This window comes from Neofelis nebulosa, chromosome 4 (assembly GCF_028018385.1).
Source record: "Neofelis nebulosa isolate mNeoNeb1 chromosome 4, mNeoNeb1.pri, whole genome shotgun sequence".
Taxonomy (NCBI): Eukaryota; Metazoa; Chordata; class Mammalia; order Carnivora; family Felidae; genus Neofelis; species Neofelis nebulosa.
The window spans coordinates 88,620,172-88,639,750 of NC_080785.1; the positions used below are offsets into that span (position 1 = coordinate 88,620,172).

Below are 19,579 nucleotides of genomic sequence, written 5' to 3' on the forward strand. Positions count from 1 at the left end.
TCACTTCACAATTGACATTTCAAAAACTAAGATAATCAACTCCCCCTAAAGCTATCCCTGACCCCTTGCTTAAAAAAATATATATATATTTTTTTTTTGAGAGAGAGCAGGGGAGGGGTAGAGAGAGAGAGGGACGCAAAGGATCCAAAGCAGACTCTGGGCTAGAGCCCTGACAGGAGAGAGCCCACCTGATACAGGGCTCAAAATCACAAACTGTGAGATGATGACTTCAGCCCAGGTGGGTTGCTTCACCAACTAAGCCACCCAGGTTTCCCAACCCCTTTCTTTATTAATGCAACCACTTGTTAAAACAGGCTCTAAGACTCAAAGTAACCTGACTCCACTTTCTTAATTTTATTCTCACACCTGCCTCATCCATTCTCCGCCCCGCCCCCCCACCCCATCTGGTCTTACAATGACCTATTTTTAAAATGGGGCTGTTTTCTGGGGCACCTGGGTGGCTCAACCGGTTAAGCCTCGGACTTCGAGCTCGGGTAATGATTTCATGGTTTGTGAGTTTGAGCCACTTATCAGACTCTGTGTTGACAGCTCAGAGCCTGGAGCCTGCTTCAGATTCTCTCTCTCTCTCTCTCTCTCTCTCTCTCTCTCTCTCTCTCTCTGCCCCTCACCCGCTCACACTCTCTCTCTTGAAAATAAAGGTTGAAAAAATAAAATGGGGTTGTTTTCTTGTTGATTGGTAGTTCTTCATATACTCAGGATATTAATCCCTTACCAGATATATGACGTGCAAATACTTTCCCCATCCAGTAGGTTGTCTCTCCACTATGCACTGAGTCCTTTAACGCAAAGACGGGTCCGACTTTTCATTTCCAAATTCTACAGTTATTTATCAATTCCTGTTTACCTCCTAAACGAATTTATTTCAAAACCTGCTCTTTTCCCGGACTTTCCTGTATCTGAGGCACCACTCTTCTTTGGCAGGAGGCTCAAAAATTGAAACTCTTCATCTCCTCATCCCACGCTAACATCAAATTAAGGAACAACTTCCATATCTCTTCACTGTATTCGTAGATCTAGCCACTACTTAATGCGTATCTAATATGCCAGATACTTTGAAAACACTAGTTGTTTAAAGCCTCCACAATGCTGCGAGGCAAAGGAAAAATTAAAGCAGAGAGAGTAACGAAGTTACCCAAGAGTGAACAGTAAATGAATGACTAAATCAGGATTTAAAGTCAGGACTGAGCCACGGTTGGTCTTAAAAGGCCGTCGCTCAGGGAATCTCTCCATGGTGAGGGGCCAGGGACCACCCGTGTTCCCCTCCCACAGGGAATTCTTCCTAGACTACGGAACCGGGAGCAGGACACGAGCCCGCCTCCCCCAAGGCTCCCTTCCGGTTCTCGTGCGCAGAGTAAAAGGATCCGTAGAGCTCAGCTTACTTCCGGTGAGGAAAGGAAAGAGCGGCACCACCGGAAGCGAGAGAGGTGCTGTGTAATCACCTAAGAGCTGAGGCCTTTGGAGCTCCTAAAATGCCGGATTACCTCGGTGCCGATCAGCGGAAAACCAAAGAGGATGAGAAGGACGACAAGCCCATCCGAGGTCAGTTGACATAGGCAGGAGCTCCGGGCCGGAGCAGGGCCAGGCTTGGCCCCGGAGGAGAGGCTGGAGTCCCGCTCGCCACTCGGCCCTGTGTCCCTTTTGTGCCCCCGATGATTTCGTCGGGGGCGGCAGCCGGCTTACCCTGGCTGCCTCTTCTGTGTCCCTCATGCTACTCCAAGTTCTGTATTCATCTCTCGCTGATCGACATTTTTATTCATGTTCAGCTCAGGTCCTGATGAAGTTACTCACCCTGCTTGGTCTTGCAGGCCTTGAAAAGTTTCCCTGCCTGGTGGTGCTTGGTCACCTGTATCCTCTTTCTGCCCCTCCTCCCCCTCAAGTGGGATGGCTTGGTGCTGTCACTGTGTAGTCAGGATCCTGAGAAGTAATTTTCCTTAAAAAAAAAAAAACACATTCCTTTGACTACGTAATTTATTCATATGATTCAAAACACTAAATGCATAAAAAAAAGACACATTGAGGGGCGCCTGGGTGGCTCGGTCGGTTGGGCGTCCGACTTCGGCTCAGGTCATGATCTCACAGTCGGTGAGTTCAAGCCCCGCGTCGGGCTCTGTGCTGACAGCTCAGAGCCTGGAGCCTGTTTCAGATTCTGTGTCTCCCTCTCTCTCTGCCCCTCCCCTGTTCATGCTCTGTCTCTCTCTGTCTCAAAAAAAAAAAAAAAAAAGACACATTGAAAAAGTGGTCCTTGGCCCCAGGCGTGCATGCATGATCCACCGAGGCAACTAGTGTTGCCATTTTGCGTTATCTTTCTAGACATTTTCTGAGCATATCAAGGGTTTGTTCTTTACATAAAATGTAGCGAATTGTATATATACATTTTCGGATTTTAATGTGTCTTAGGGATAAGTTCATATCGTTATATGTAAGGAGTCAGTGCTGTCTGCATCTGCATAGTATCCCACTTTTTTGGGTGAGTAGTAATACATATAATTAATCCTTAGTGATGCACATGTAGGTGTCTTTCAATCTGGTGGCCATTCTAGAGCAGTGAATAACCTTGTTCGTGTACCTTATCACAGACACAAACACAAGCGGGAGGGTGAATGTTGGAAGTGGAGTTGTAATTTTGAAAATGTGAAATTACTCTCTGTAGAGAACACCGCCACTTGGCACTTCTCACAGTGCAGGTGATACGCACACGGAGCTCACAGGAATTCTTCCCCTTTTAGTTCCATCTTTATGCTGTTTTCTTCTTTTGTTCCTGACAGGCTACTTAAAAAATCTTCTTGCAGTGTTTTTGTTGTTGTTGTTTTTCCCTTTTTCTCTCTTCCCTTCGTAAACAACTTCAACCTCTCCTAGCACTTTTTTTTCTTCTTTTCCACCTCCCCCCCACCAAAGAGATTTTCTCTTTACTTTCATCCCACACTCTACTGTTTGCCTTGAAAGTGTTTTAGGATACTGCAGACCTCAGAGCTACTCAGGCACCTGGTGGAAAACTGAGTCACAGAGGTTTAATATCTCATCTGTGCATTTCTCTGGGTATGCCACCATTCTGTAAATGTATTACTAGATTTATTTCTTGCATATAATTATGATTAACATGTATAGAGTTTTAGGTGCTTCTTCATCCATATCTTATCTGACCTTTAAAGCAACATTGTGAGAGTAAAATTATGGTTATCTCTGTTTCTCAAAGATGACAAAACTGATGCTTAAAGTGGGTTTTCCAACATTACCTGGCAATTGCATGACGTTGCAATTGCACCCAGGTTGCTAGCACCCAGGTCGTTTTGATTCTCAAACTCTGTTCTTTGGGCTTCCTGTTTTTGTGTCACATCCCTTTGAGACTCTTCAGCAGCTGTGTTATATACTTTGTAAAATTCTGCCTTCACCCAATTAGTTAAAAGTTCCTGGAGTCCAGGAACTTGTTGTTGGTTGTATTTATATCATTACAACTTTGCATAGTTTTTCTCACTCAGTTACTGAATGTAAATTGAACAGAAGAGAATTGTTAGCTCTACTTTCCTCTTTTTGAATCTCATGTATTCTCTCTTATTTTAGCTCTGGATGAGGGGGATATTGCCTTGCTGAAAACTTACGTAAGTCGTTTTCAATGTCTACCAAGTATAGATGTTTTATGTTGAAAGAACTATTGTTGGTAGTAGCCTCCCAAAATATTTAGAAGAGAATGTCTGGCAGTGTATAGTAATCCTCACTGAAAAAAGTTACATACCACAGTTTCTCTCCAGATTAGATCAGAGAGCAAATATTTAGCATGTCAAAGCGCATACATTTTTTATACTATTTGTAATTAAGTGTGGTGCTATATTGAAAGATATTTGAAATAACTTAGACAAATGTTTACTATATTTAAAATGTATGTACCTGAATTAGATCTGAAATAGAAAGTTTCAATGTTTAGGGCTTGTAGTTGGGTTAATTTCAAGCATGATTTTCATTTGTTACCTTGCATAATAGTGCATTGTGTCTTTGGGCAAAAATATTAGTTTGGGAATACTTCTGAAAATGATATACTCTCTCTATTTCCACGTCACAAGCATTGGGACAATAATAGCTATTGAGATTGTAACTGTTAAAAGTTTCTGTCTGCAGTTTCATAAATTGTTGATGTCTTGATATTCTAATTACAGTGATTTTTATCTCCTAGGGTCAGAGCACTTACTCTAGGCAGATAAAGCAGGTTGAAGATGACATTCAACAACTTCTCAAGAAGATCAATGAGCTTACTGGTGTGTATTTCATTATTCTTGTCTCTTATCTTTAAATGTAATGTGTTAATTACATCTAAGGAGTTTAAATACAGATGTTATTCCTTCATGAATTATAGACAAAAAAAATTACTATCCTTCCTGTCTGTTAAGAAATTGGATCTCCTTTAGTAATCTTTCACTACCTTTTACAACCAAATATAATGCTTAAGCAGTTAAGCAACAACATCATCCTTTAAGCAAGTAATGTTTCTATTGGTCAGAGACAAGTTCAGTAAACTCTAATAAACAAGTAAAAATTTTTTAGCGAATAAAAATGTGGTCTCACATGGTATTGCTTAAGTAAGTGGGCTATTGCCCAGTAGTTGGAAACTTTTCTGCTCATGAGTTGGAAACTTGAGTGGTGAAGTTTCATAGTATTTGTCAAATATGGTGTTGGATTTTGGCTTGTGACTACTTTAGGGCAGTGTTTTTCAACTGGGGTGATTTTGCCCCAGCATCCCCTTCCCCCAGGACATTTGGCAGTGACTGGAGATACTCTTGATTCTCGTGACTTGAAGGGGAGGTGGTGCTGGTGGCATCCAGTGGCTAGAGGCCAGGGATGCTGCCGACTGTAACACACAGGACACTCCCCACTGCCACGTATTCAGTCCAAAACGTCATTGGTGCTGAGGCTGCGGAAGCTTGCTTCAAGGTGATGCATAACATTTCAGTGAACCTTTGTTATCCTTCTTTATGTAGGTATCAAAGAATCCGATACTGGCCTGGCCCCACCAGCACTCTGGGATTTGGCTGCAGATAAGCAAACACTGCAGAGTGAACAGCCTTTGCAGGTTGCGAGGTATGCATAGCACTCCTTGAAAATTTATTCTTATCTGTACGCTCAAGCACTTTTTAGAATCCGGGGTATAATGCAATAGTTCATAAAAGTTTTTTATTCCACATTCTGCATAAATAAAGCTTTCTCCAGAAGTATTTGGGATTAAATTTTATGCCTTCAATAATTATTCAAGAAGTAGGTAAAGACATAATCATATAAAAATTCAAATGATACAGAAAGATCAGATGAAGACATGAGAACCTTCCTTCCCATCTTCACTGTCCCACTGCCCCTTCTTCAGCTACAACTGAAAATAGTTTGGTCCTCTTAGTCATCCTATGTCTTCATGTATATATTTTATTTGCATGCAAAGAAACATATCCTGATTTTTTTTTTTTTTTTTTAGTACCTCTATTTCTGGTTTCTCTTGGTTTCTAAAAATTATGTAATATTCTGTAGATGTTGGTCTGTTTACAATTTCTGTGATTCTTCATGGTGCTACATTGAATGTTCATGTTAAATATTTCTCTGTGTGTGCATTTATTTCTTAGTATAGCTTATTAGCAGTGGAATTATGAGGTCAAAGGGATTTACAGTTTTGAAAATCTGGAAAAAGGTGATTTGACCAGTTCATACTCCTTAACATGAGGTTTTGAGGCAAATGCCTGTTTGCCTGATCAATATAAGATATGTGATCATCAATTTTTACACTTTTGCCATGTGGGGGAAAAAATCTCATCTTAATTTGCATTGTGCTGATTACTGGTGTGATAGCTGCTTCTTATACTTATTAGACATTTGTATTTTTCTGTCCATTCATATTTTGTTCTATTGGTTTGTTTCTTGTGAATTTTTAGGAGCACTTTACGTATTTATTGTACGTATTTATCTTTTCTTTAATATGCTACAAATATTTTTTTCCCATTCTGTCGCTTGACTTTTAACTTGTTGCTACCTTTTGTTGTACTAATGTTTAAAGTTTTTAGGAGGCAAATAAAATATGTAAACATTTTCATTATACCTTTTGGGTTTGAATGTTGCTTAAGAAGCCTTAGCCCAATTCAAGATTGTATTCTTTTGTGTTTTATTCTAATCATTGGAAATTTTATTTTCATTTTATCTCTTTACTATGGTAAAGGTTATTTTTCCTTTCCTCTTTTCCTTTATCCCTTACTCCCTTTTTCTGTCTTTCCCATTTATTTTGGTTTATTTTTCAGTTCTATCATGGTTTTAAGGAGTTAAATAATTCTGTAACAATAGTTGTCTTTCCCAATTCCTCTTCCCTAGAGACACCTATTTTCAAAATTTTTAGCTGGTTATTTTGATTTCTACCTTCATGATTCTTATGGACAATGCAAAATCTTGTGTATTGTAGATTACATCTTGATTCTTTTTTTTAGCTTTAGATATCATCTCTTGGCCTGAGGATTTCATTTTGTTTCCTCTGTCATCATCCCAATAGGATAGGATACTTTTCCTATCCTACATCCTTAATTACATTAAAAATTTGGTTAGATCAGTATTCATTGATTTCACAACTGTGGCTAGGTAGTGCTATTTATAAAGAGGCAAGTAGTAAATAAACTGATCGCTTTTTCTTTCTTGTACCAGTTTTTATTTTTCTTGTCATAACCATCTCGTTTTCTTATTTGCCTGGTTTTCTATGTATATAAATACTCAACTAAATTGGTCTTCAGATTTGTTAAGTCCATCAGGTTTTTTCTCACATATGCCTCGGGTGTGTCCTCTGCACCAGGATTCTCTCTGGTCCGTTTTCCTGAAGAAGTCTTTCCCAGCACTTGCCAACCTGCTTCAGTGCACTACTGGTGGCCCTTTCCACCTACGAAATCACAACCATCCTGTGACCTCTTTCCCTGCAGGTTCCCTTTGCCTCTCTCCTGTTGTTTATGTACCATGAGTTTGTCTTTTTGGTTTACTTACACCCGCATTAGGTGGGCTCTGTTCTCTGGTAGCTTCCTGAAAGAGGTCAGTTGGGATGTCATATTTGGAGACTACGTATGTCTGAAAAGGTCTTGGCTGATATAAAGTTCCTTCTTCAGAATTTTGAAGGCAGCATTCCATTGTCCTCCAGCTCCTGGTATTGTTGGTCTGAAGCTGTTCTGATTCCCAGTCCCGTACATGTGACCTGTTTTTCATCTGAAAGTCATAGGGTCTCCTTGTTCTCGTGGTTCTGAATTTTCATGACTACGTGCCTCAGTACTGATCCATTTCATCCATGGTGCTGGGCTCTCCTGCCCTTCACGGTGGTGGTTTTTCTTGAAATTATTGCTTACTGATTTCCCATGTTCTTGGTCCTCTGTTCCAGACTTCAGACTTCTATTCTTTGGAAATTGGGCCTCCTGGATATCTCCACTAATATGCTAATCTTTCTCTCCTGCGTTTTTTTTGTTTTTTTTTTTTATTTGTTTGTTTTTGGTCTTTTTGGTCTACTTTTGTGAGATTTTCTTAACTTTATCTTTGAGTCTTTTGTGAGATTTTCTTAACTTTATCTTTGAGTCTTTTTTTTTTTTTTTCTTTTGAGAAAGAGGGAGAGAGAGAGCACCTGCCTGTGTAAGGGAAAAGGGAGAGAGAATCTCAAGCAGGCTTCATGTACAGTGCAGAGCCTGATACCGGTCTCGATCTCACAACTCTGAGATCATGACCTGAGCTGAAATCAAGAGTCAGACTCTCAACCAACTGAGCCACCCAGGCACCCTAGACTACTTGCTATTATTATGTACATGGTATTACAGATTTGCCTTCACCATGTCACACAGAAAAAGAAATTAAAATACATTTAAGTTAAAAATAGTAACAATGATAAAAATGGATTTGAAGTATAAACTCAGGAAAGAATGAAAACACATTACTTAACTTGATGTAAAATGACTGTCTTTCCAATGGGAAAGTAAAATGGAGAGTAATTTAAGATATAGAAGAGTATTACAAATAAACAAACATAGTTAAGAAAATCAAATTAGTGAACTTATTGGGGCACCTGGGTGGCTCAGTGGGTTAAGCGTCCGACTTCGGCTCAGGTCATGATCAGGTGATTTGTGAGTTCGGGCCCCGCAGTGGGCTCTGCACTGGTGGTGCAGAGCCTGCTTGAGATTCTCTCTTTCTTTCTATTCCTTCCCCACTTGCTCTCTCTCTCTTTCTTTCTCTCTCTCTCTCTCTCACAAAATAAATAAATAGACTTTAAAAAAAATTAGAGAACTTAAAAAAAAAAAACTGTTATAATTAAATTTTATTTTTGAGAGAGAAAGATAGAGCGTGAGCAGGGGCGGGGCAGAGAGAGAAAGGAAGACACAGAATCTGAAGCAGGCTCCAGGCTCCGAGCTGTCAGCACAGAGCCCGATGCAGGGCCCGAACTCACAAACTGAGATCATGACCTGAGCCGAAGTTGGATGCTTAATCGACTGATCCATCTAGGCACCCAATAGAGAACTTCTAAATGTTGAAATATTTGGGTTTACTTTTCTAGGGCAGTGTATCTTTTGAAAATTTTCCAGTTTAGCTAAAGTGGAGTGGACCCTTGGGGTTGCGCATACTCCATAGAAAAAGATCTTTAATAGTGGCCTAATTTCTGCAGTTCTCATTTACACCTGCTTATCAGTTTACTGCTTGCCCAGGACAGAATCCAGTTACTTGAATTCATTATTAGTGGTTTAGGTTCTTTAATCAAGCCTTTTGCTCTGTTAGGTGTACAAAGATCATCAATGCTGATTCGGAGGACCCAAAGTACATTATCAACGTGAAGCAGTTTGCCAAGTTTGTGGTGGACCTTAGTGATCAGGTGGCACCTACTGACATTGAAGAAGGGATGAGAGTTGGGTAAGATTCTACTTATACTCTGCTTTCGTTAAAGATACCATGTCACATTCACATCCTTGGCTTTCTTTTGAATGAATGGGCTGGGTGCCACGGAATACAGGGATACTGTGCAGTAGAGTACTACAGTTGGACATCCTTTCTTCTGCATCAGCTTCCTGACCTCCCACCCACCTCCTTTCTCCCACCCCCACTGGGGCTTTTTGTGAATGGCTTTAAATGTCATACTCAAAGAAGTGTAGGATTTTAGAGTTGAGTTTACCAGTCTGTTGAAAGTAACATGGTGTAAGGAGAGGAAGAACTTGCTCTAGGATAGTTAGGATTAAGGAAGTTATATACGATACATGTAATTAACTTAGTAAATTTTTTGAATGTATTGAGTGAGGATATTTTTTTATCTCTTTAGTGTGGACAGAAATAAGTATCAAATTCACATTCCGCTGCCTCCCAAGATTGACCCAACAGTTACCATGATGCAGGTAAGAAAATGCGGGAGGGAAGAGGAATCACATGACTTTGAATACAGTTGCATCCATCTCAAAGGCTGACTAGAAATATTGACTAGAAACCTGTCAATATGTGGGCATATACTGAAGAGCTGCGAAAATGTTTTAAGCAGTTTTTCAGATGAGAAAGTCTTTATCAGTCTTTCTTTTTCTGGTTTGTCTCTTTTACTGGTTATCATAGCAAGTAATAACAGCAAGTGGTTCTAGGACACTGGACAACGTATTCCATTTTTGTTAAAATTCTTACTTGTTAGGAGTCTGATTTTCCTTTTAGGGTATTGGGTCTGCTCTACTGGATAGAACATTTGAACTAGTATTCAAAAGCCTGTGGCTTTTTACGTTCTACATTTTCATCCTTAGGTGGAGGAAAAACCTGATGTCACATACAGTGACGTGGGTGGCTGTAAAGAACAGATTGAGAAACTTCGAGAAGTAGTTGAAACCCCATTACTTCATGTAAGTGGCTGAGTCTGTGCACTTAAATTGCCTGTCATTAGATAGCTTTAAAATTTTTATATTTTCCTTAGTGAGGGGGTAGAAAATAGAGGAGTGGTGAATTAGTATGTCCCAGGAGAGAAAGCAAATCAAGTGGTCAGGCCTACTCTAAGCAGAAAGATCTGCTATTTTGAGTGACAGGAGTTTGAGGTGTAACCTTTAGCAAGATGTTAAATATAAGTTATTGTAGAAGGAACCATGTGTTTTAATGATACCAAGAGGAAATTGAATCAAATTAAGCTGAGGAGGATAATGGAAAACTAGAATATTAAATACCATAATTCTTTTGTTTTTTAAAACAGTACTTTTTTTTAAATTAGAGGGAAAAATGTATTGTTAAGGAGAAATACCTTTAAAAGCTGTTCAGCATTATGTATTGATATGAGTCTAGTTTAGATCTTATGTCTTAGAATAAGTAAAATTCTTATTAAGTATATTGATTATGGAGTCAATAATTTTGATTTAAATATGATATAGAAGTAGTTTTGTTTTTATCATACCTAAGTAATAAATGTAAAAATCCTGTCTCCCTCACAGCCGGAGAGGTTTGTTAACCTTGGCATTGAGCCTCCCAAGGGTGTGCTGCTCTTTGGCCCACCGGGTACAGGCAAGACACTCTGTGCTCGGGCAGTTGCTAACAGGACAGATGCTTGCTTCATTCGAGTTATTGGATCTGAACTTGTACAGAAGTACGTTGGTGAGGTAAAGTAAATTGATCAAAACATATGTAGCCCCATGAAAGATTTATATTGTGGAATAGCAGTTCTGATGAAGTTTTGGGGTGATGGGGTTCGTGGGGTCCAGAGCTGACGACCAAGAAAGAATTCTTGAAGACATCTTTGGTGCAGAAAGGTGGGGACAAGACCTGTGGGCAGGAAGAGCTGCACTGGGGTTGTGATGGGTAACTCATTATATACCCTCAGGTTGGGGGTGGTCAGGGATAGAGTAAGTCTCTGGCATTTTGGAAATAAGGTTTCAAAGACCATGAGAGGTTAGCTGTTGTTAGGGAAACACCATTTATTACTGTTTAATAAAACCTCAGTCATGAGACCCTTCAAATGTATATCGGGGGCCATAAGCTTGAAGTATGATTGCCATTATTTATCTTGGGGCAGTTGAGATAAAGGAAGTAGACTTACAGGATCCTTGAGGTTGGGATATTGTTAAGCCAAGATTCACTTTTGCTCCTAGCAAAGTACATCTAGGCAGCTGAGCTCCTAGAGGGAGGTCACTCTGCTGGTTTCAAGGACTTGTCTATGGGCTGTAGGCAGTAAGGGAATTTAATTTTTCATTTGCTTTCGTTTCCCACATTACCATGGCAAGCACTTAAACCCTTTCCTTTGTTCTTGGGTAGCGAGGAGTGTCCGAGGGTTACTACACATAGTCCACCGGGAGGTGGGGGTTGCTGTTAGCCTATACTTTGCCCTCAGCTTGCCCCGCACTCCCTCATCAATTCCACATTGAAGGACTGAGACTTGAAATTTTTTTGATTGATGGTTTGTAATTAGTAGTTCAGAAGCCACCAGCCTTTTCTTGTGGTCACTGGAACTAAACTGCTTAAAATTTTTAATCAGTATGCTGGGACCTTTTCTACAGACTTGGTGTGTAAGACCCCAGAAATGTGGTGAATTGTGCATTTAAAAGTGTACTTTTATTTCAGAGGCAACGTTTCATATTCTACTGAGAAAGAACATAGTTGTCTGTATATGTGTGACACACACATACGTATACATGTGTATATATGTTCTCATTAGAGAGGAAGTCTAGGGCTGTATATATTGCATCTGAAGCATTAACCACTCATATACTTAGAATAAGAATTAGTAAAGGAGCTGTATTAGTTAAGGTATAATTTTATTCCTTGATCAAAACTTACAAATTAAAATTGGTGATCAGAAATGCCAAGTGATAAATCAGGTGCCATTTTTTATTTCCTCAAGTTTAACTGATTGAAATGGTGCATTTAACTGTTAATTTGATCTCTTCAAGTCTGGAAGTTATTGGCTATTTAATAGGTAAAGAATCATGAAATTAATACTGTTTTGAAGCTAATGAGATTAATATGATGGAATAGGTAACAAATTTCATTTTTTTTTTTTTGAAAAAGCTTTTGGTAATAATAGTTGAGAACACTGTTAGGAATATTGAAAGGTTTGAAGCATAATTTCTTACTGTACTTAAAAGTTTTTTTAAACCAACTCTGAATTAAATTATTTTTCTCATTAGGGGGCTCGAATGGTTCGGGAGCTCTTTGAAATGGCCAGAACAAAAAAAGCCTGCCTTATCTTCTTTGATGAAATTGATGCTATTGGAGGTATGGGCAGTATATTAGAGTACTACTTTAGGATTGGGTTTCGTGAGTGTTTTAAAGTAATATGTGTAGAGTTCTCTTGATACGTTAATCTTTTACAAAATTTTAATTCCAGCTCTTGTATGAGCTCTGGCGTGTCGGAGCTACAGATCTAATAACCAGTAGAGATACATTATTAGGAAAAAAGAAACAGAGCATTGCTATTTCTCCAAGTCTTTATCTTTGTACTTTTCCTAATTTCATTCACATGACCCTTGTTTTCACACTTTAACAACTCTTAACTTAGGATACAGCTTCACTTAATGTGATCAGAAAGCTTTGGGGCATAATTTAATTGGTGGTGGTTTTTCATGAAGTATACCTAAAAGAATGTTCTTGTTGGCTTCGTCGATTTGATGAAATAAAATATTAGCTGTGGGATCTGGACAGGTTATTCTAACTCTGAGACTCTGTTCACTTGCCTTATAAAGGGAATGATAATTCATACCTTGTTAATTTTATGGGTGTTTGGTTTGAAGTAAGTCATAAATGAGATAGACCTTGAAAGCTACTCTTCTGGAGGCCTGAACTGTTACAATAGTCTTTGAGAGTAATCATTCTTAATAGCTGGAGGAATTGGCATATGTTTCAGTTAATGAACTTAGTGACAAAAATGACTTGAAAATATAGTTGCACCCTGTAATGCTGTTTGGGGACTGCAGTTAGGTTACCCCGAGTCTTGTTTTTAGACAGATGAGTGTTGTTGAGTTTGGATGCTTCTGTGGTTAATGTCTTCAAGGGCCAGCCATAATGTGACCACAGTGTATCGATTTAGTGTTGTGACTCTGAAGTTTCCTTTATAGAATTTTTGGAATAAGGCTTATGATGATGTCAGGATGCTCTGAAGAGGTAGTGTCCAAAGTAGACTGTGTATCAAATAGTATTAGTGTGCAGGAAGAAAATCTAGAATTTTTCTTCATACTTTTAATCTCATTTAAAAGTTTTCCAATTTTTTTGTTTTATATAGTGTACATAATACCTTAATACAACAATATGTATTTATACAACTTAAAAAGGAAAATATATATTTGGAGGCTTTTTTTTTTTTTTTTTTTTTGCTATGTTGGTTGAAATGAGAGATTGACAATCTAGAGTACTCTAACACATCTAAATCAGCGTGATGTAAGCTGTACAGTTCTACTGTATTATGGATGTAGCTGTATTTTTAAGGACTGTTTGGAGAAACTTAGAGTATGACAGTTTCTTACATACAGTCAGACACCATTGGAGTGCTAAAGTTTGCATGGATTCTGTTGCCTTATCCAGATGTATATGGTGTTAGAAATGGAAGTGTTCTTGAGTGATTTAAAAAACAAAATTCCTCAAAGAGGACTTAAAAAATACTTGAAAGGAGCCCCTTTTAAATATCTATGAGGAGTCCTTTTCAAAGATTCACCTTCTAATTTAGTTTTCCTGTAAAGTAGGCTGTTCTTACAGAATATGCTTAAAAGTGAGACGTTCACTTGAGCTGGAGTACCTGACTTGAGATCTGTAATACTTCTGGGTTACACATAGTGCTGTCCTGAGTGGACACGAAGAGCTTATTTTTCATCTTCCCAGGGGCTCGTTTTGATGATGGTGCTGGAGGAGACAACGAAGTGCAGAGAACGATGCTGGAACTGATCAATCAACTGGACGGTTTTGATCCTCGAGGTAACATTAAAGTGCTGATGGCCACTAACAGACCTGACACTTTGGATCCAGCACTGATGAGGCCAGGGAGATTGGACAGAAAGATTGAATTTAGCTTACCTGATCTAGAGGTAAGAAAATCATTTCGTTTTAGAGAAGGGATTCTTGAAATTTCGTGATGTCTTTCCATTTTAATATTTATTAATTCCCCTATTTTTAGGGTCGGACTCATATTTTTAAGATCCACGCTCGCTCAATGAGCGTGGAAAGAGATATCAGATTTGAACTGTTAGCACGACTGTGTCCAAATAGCACTGGTAGGTGAAAAGGTCTTGCTTACTGTACTTGCCGGTCTGTGTGTTCAGGCTGCTTTAATAAGCCTGTTGTTTTCTTTTTGTTCGAAAGGTGCTGAGATTAGAAGTGTATGCACAGAAGCTGGTATGTTTGCTATCAGAGCACGGCGAAAAATTGCTACTGAGAAGGATTTCCTGGAGGCTGTAAATAAGGTCATTAAGTCTTATGCCAAATTCAGTGCTACTCCCCGCTATATGACATACAACTGACCCCTGAAGACTTTCACGAAAACACTTTTCATTGGAATCCTAACCTTATTAAATAGACTTGTTAATAACCATTAAACACGTAAAAATAAAGCATTTCAAAATTGTATGCTTTTTTCAGATGTCTTTTTTCTGTAGTACAGTGAAAGGTGATATCTGATGTCATTTGGCAGAAATGCTTATTACAGTGTCTGTTGACTGTTTTTGAAGTGCTACCATTTAAGGGTCCCATCTCCTCAAGTGCTTGCTTAGACCACGTATGTTCTTGGCATATGCTGGCCTGTGGGCTGTATGGGTGCCGATTGTATCCTCCCACGCGGTGAGGCGGGTCTCATGCATGTTGATGTAATGCCTGCAAAGCTTTCCTACCTGATTGACTTGGAGCTGGGATTGAACGTCCAGGTGTGTCGGCTCTGTCGCCTGTGTTCCTCACCTTCCTGCTCTTCTGCCCCTCATCACAATAGCCCATCTAGGCACAGGACCACATGTGTTTACATGTTGTTTTTTTCCTACCACATCGAATAAATAATACCACTTTGGCCAAACTTTTTTTAAAGTGGAAGAAGCATCTGATGTCTTAGGTTTTGCTTTGCCATTTGAGTTGATTTCAATTTCAAGTTAATCAAGAATTAGTGATTTTAATGGCCAGTGAAGCAGTAAAGCAGAAAGAAAAATATATACACCATTGGTTTCATAAAGAGAAATACTTCATCTTGTAAATTAATGGTTTAAAATTTCAGTAAAATTCCTGTTAGACTTCTGGTGAAGTGAGGTATTTCTAAAAATAAAATCGAATTAGGATCCTCAGCACATCCCTTTAAAATTCTTTCTTGTTCAGCCGCCACCAAATCCCCTCTTGTCTTGCACCACAGTTATCCTCCCCGCCCAAATACTGAGACCCAGGCACCATAAAGACTGTTTTTATTGCAGTTCAATGTTCATAAGTAATGCAAAATAGCAAGAGCTGGATACATTTTAATTCAAAGAAAAAGTGGACAATGTAATGCTTTGAGTATTGAGTTGAAGTATTTAAAATATGAACATTTTCAAAGAGAAAAATGAAAGCTCTTCATTCATAAAATCCAACCAGCATTCTTTTCTGTCTTCCATTTTTCTTTTTTGCGAAATTGGTAAGAAAAATTTTTCCAAGCCTGCCCTGGTCTCTCGTGAGGTATGAAATAGGATGAACCCTTTCTAGGTGTTATGCATATAATAAAATACTCAGGTAAATAACTGAAGATGTATGTTTTTGTAATATTTTGAGAAACAAGCATTTAGATCACGCTGTTTGAAGTCTTACCATGTTTTCACATAGCCACATACTTCTATGCACCAATTTGAGATGACTCACACTGGAGGATGTCTTGAGCTCACTCAGGACTAACATATTCTAGACTCTGGAGAATCTTGACATCTCAGTTACATGCTGAAAATCTAACTGACCACACATCAAACCGACAATTATTTGAAAAATTTGGGTGTTTCTGCCCAACTGTATCTAGATTAGCATCTTTGTATCCCAGTTTAAAAGATAAAATACACACTCGTTGGTAACCCCCTCCACCTAAAATACGTGTGTGTACGTATACATGTGTATATGCGTGTGTATGGGCACACCTGTATGTCATAAATAAATCAGTGCTGATAAAACACAGAGTTGATGACTCTAGAAAAATGCTGTAGTGCTCTTTAGAAAATACTTTTAAAAAACACTGTAAAAATGTGATGGATTTGTAAAAATGTAATTTCCACAAAGCTCAGGTCATCTGTTAACATAAAGTGAAATGAAGAGCCTGGTATGCCTTTTTTCTCAAAGGCAGATAAATTTTTGAGATGCTCAGGCTTCATTAAACCCAAGTCCATAAGCAGGCAGGTTACCTGCTACAATGCTAAGTTCTTGAACATTCTGTTGTTGGGATTTGAGCGGTTTCAAAACCCTCCCATGCATTTTGGTTGGCTATTTGGAGAATTAAGGTAGGTACTTCTGTCACTTCTCAACCCAACTTTTATCTACACTCAAACCATATTATCACAAATCTAAATATATGGACTCCTAAAAGCATTCCTGAAAGGTACACTAAAAAGGACCAACAGCAGTTTTTACACTCAAAGCGCACAGGCTCACACCAAGGAAGTTTTGTGTGATCTGATAATTTTAAGTTGATTAATATCTTTAAAGGGGCAGACGTAACAGATCAAGCCTTCCCTACCACATTACATACTCCCTTCCCTCTCCCTCAGCCTCCGCAAGGGCATACGCCACCCCATCCCCACATCCCCCAAAACAGAAAAACACACCTACCCATTCCAGGGCAGATTCTTTGGGTTTGTTACCCACTCCATGCACACACGAGGGAAGACTCATTTTCTCAAAATGTACCTTTGGAGGCAGGTACCTCCTTTCTCTGTTAAGTAGGTAAGAATACAGGATCAAACCACACGGAGTTACCTGAAAACTATAAGGGTTTTAGGGGTTACCTGAAAACTATAAAGTGAACTCCCAGGGCTTGCAGAGGATTCATATCCTTGTTTCTCTGAGTCCCACTGCAGATGGGACTGGCAAATGGGATCCCACTATAAGCTGCCATTATACAGAGTCCATATCTATGACATGAATTAATTTTCTGGGCCCTGGTTCACAATTGTTTACATATTCCATCCATCCATGAGGCAGAAATCAACCACTATCCTATCATGTAGGATTTTAGAAAGACAACTTCTCTATATGGGACCTTCCTGAAGACAGGGCTGTCCCATATTGCCATAAAATAAGACCAACCAAGTCCCTAGATCTATCATTGTGGATTATGCTCATTTTGACAGGGCAGTGAGACTGAATTTGAACCAGGGTTTGAGACACATAGGAAGCACACGCTACTGGCTATTGAGCTCCAGAAAGAAGAACAAAGAGGCAAACTTAAAGTAAAAAAGGTCAGGAAATTTTCTACTATATTAAATAATTTTAAGTAAAACATTCCAACATATTTACATATAGATAAAACATTTTGAAATGCATTCTTACATCCTCAGAGGCTCGCTGAAACAAACAAACAAAAAACTTTCCTTAAGACTTCAGTGCTTTTTATGTACATGGTAAAAATCTATTCAAAATAGGTTGAAAATTAAGGAACAGAAAAGTTAAATACAAATCTGTAAATACAGATAAATACTATTTTTTGTACCCTACTTTCAATCTATCAACAGCTAGGATGTGAATTTCTGTATGTAAAGCATTTGATGAAGACGGGTGCTAAAGTCAATGCAATGAAGTATTTTATAACATTGTTTAGAATCTTTAAGTTCTGCATTAGTGGCGGAAATGGTGCAGGCCCTCGTACAAAAGCTTCCACTAAAGCTGAGGTGCTACAACTACATGCTCCTTCAGAAGGCAGTCTGTATCAGAATGCAGATGTATCTGATCTTGCGTGTGATGATTGCAAAGGAAGTAGCTGGGTGAAAATCTCATTTCTTTCTAGATCTCCATTAAGTACTGATTAGAAAGGAGGTGGTCCACTTTAAATTAGTAAAGTCACTGCAAAATCTGAGAGTTAAAGCAAACAAACCATAGGGTTTGGTTGGAGTTAGACCCATGCTAACACGACTCTTTCCTGGGATCTGCCCACTTTTCTCCTGGCAGTGTTTTCTTTATGAAAACTAAAAAGAAGTCAGTAAGAAAACATACTTGAAAAACGGACTGTTAGCAGGAAATCTCAGCAGAGGAGGCTTTAGGCAGGTTGGCTAATACTTGTGCTTTGATTTGGAGTGAGGTAGTACTTAGAACTACAAGAGCAAGACCTTTTTGATGACGAATTGGCTTAAAGTTCTCCCCCCACTTGAACAACTATGAAGACTGCCTGAAATAGGCATTTTACTCATTCATAGGCTTACCCCCCCCTAGGTCTGATAAGAATTAACTGATAACTATTATGGACTTCCAAGGAAGATACTAAGTTATATCAAGAAATTAGCTTTCTTAAATACATGGTCTTTAAGGTTATTTTACTATTAGCAGCAACAGAAGTTCTAGGGGCGCCTACTGGTCACAGTAGTGACAAATGAGCACCAAAAAGAATTATTATAATGGACTGAGGAACATTAAAACTGTAAAAATACACGAGCCTATGATTACACTGAAAAAAAGAGAAATGTAAAAGAGCCTACTATGTCATTGCCCGTTAAACCAGCTCCTTACTTTGAAGTTGATAGTTAAATGGAAAAAATAAAGCATTTAACCTGCCTTTCCAGTAAGAAAGGATTGTATTTAAGGATGACCAAATAGCTCAGGTTGAGGAGGGATAGCTGTAGTTTACAAAGAAACACCAACTAATAAATGCTGAAGAAATGAGAGAAATGGAAAAAAAAATCTCAAGCCTTAATAAAATTATTGATTTAAGCAAGGATTATCACTGTTAAAACCTCTGGGTGAATGGCTAATGGGAACTGGGCATTCATTCGATGCCAAAGGAAAACCAGATAGAAAACTCACAAGTCACAATGGAGAAAACGTAAGTGGGGGATGAGGCTATCAGCATCATTTAGTGGTAGGTCAACTAGATATTATGTGTTTTCTGATGTGATGAGATTTAAAGCATGTGTCTCATCTAGGATATATTCCAGCAAAAAAAAAAATGTTTTATTCAAATCCATGAAGCTTTTGGATAAAACTTTTAGATTATAAGTAATTCAGGAAATAAAGGGACAAGCGATATAACACCTTGAAAGAACAAAATGGGGGTTCTACAGGACAACTGCCCCAGTCTCTCTTCAACAACTCAATGTCATAAAAGGGACTGTACTGGATTAAGATAGACTTAAGGGACTTGAAGGGACATGACCAGTTGTAGTGGTAGGTCACAGAATGGATACTAGTCTGGACAGACCAAGTATAAATTTGAGGACAACTGGGGAAACCTGAATATGATCTGAGGTAAAAGTATTCCAGATGAGGAAACAAGGATTGTTGACTGAAAAATGACTTACAGAGCACTATGTAGAATATGATCTTACTCTGGTTAAAAAATGTAAGTATAGGGGCGCCTGGGTGGCGCAGTCGGTTAAGCGTCCGACTTCAGCCAGGTCACGATCTCGCGGTCCGTGAGTTTGAGCCCCGCGTCGGGCTCTGGGCTGATGGCTCAGAG

General features: G+C 38.9%; 2 protein-coding genes across 2 annotated transcripts in view; one reads left to right on the forward strand and one right to left on the reverse strand.

Annotated features, from left to right (window-relative positions):
- Positions 1–1,400: 1,400 nt before the first annotated feature.
- PSMC2 (proteasome 26S subunit, ATPase 2) lies at positions 1,401–14,550 on the forward strand. The gene is made up of 12 exons (XM_058725341.1): positions 1,401–1,560; positions 3,580–3,617; positions 4,187–4,268; positions 4,989–5,088; positions 8,770–8,901; positions 9,305–9,377; positions 9,765–9,860; positions 10,437–10,601; positions 12,126–12,213; positions 13,810–14,012; positions 14,102–14,198; positions 14,287–14,550. Exons 1-12 carry the CDS (start codon positions 1,491–1,493, stop codon positions 14,442–14,444), a joined length of 1,302 nt encoding a protein of 433 aa, XP_058581324.1. The 5' UTR covers positions 1,401–1,490; the 3' UTR covers positions 14,445–14,550.
- Positions 14,551–16,694: 2,144 nt separating this feature from the next.
- The window catches only part of SLC26A5 (solute carrier family 26 member 5), a 31,969-nt gene continuing 29,084 nt past the window's right edge, over positions 16,695–19,579 (reverse strand). Inside the window, exon 19 of the mRNA XM_058725334.1 lies at positions 16,695–19,478. The gene's annotated coding sequence lies outside the window, so the exon portion shown is untranslated. The remainder of the gene's footprint in view (positions 19,479–19,579) is intronic.

Bases quoted from the DNA above. Each gene is read 5' to 3' on its own strand.
- PSMC2 (XM_058725341.1), top strand. From the start codon at position 1,491: ATGCCGGATTACCTCGGTGCCGATCAGCGGAAAACCAAAGAGGATGAG. The intron at 1,561-3,579 runs GTCAGTTGACAT...CTCTTATTTTAG, and splicing joins GGACGACAAGCCCATCCGAG to CTCTGGATGAGGGGGATATT. The intron at 14,199-14,286 runs GTAGGTGAAAAG...TTTGTTCGAAAG, and splicing joins ACTGTGTCCAAATAGCACTG to GTGCTGAGATTAGAAGTGTA.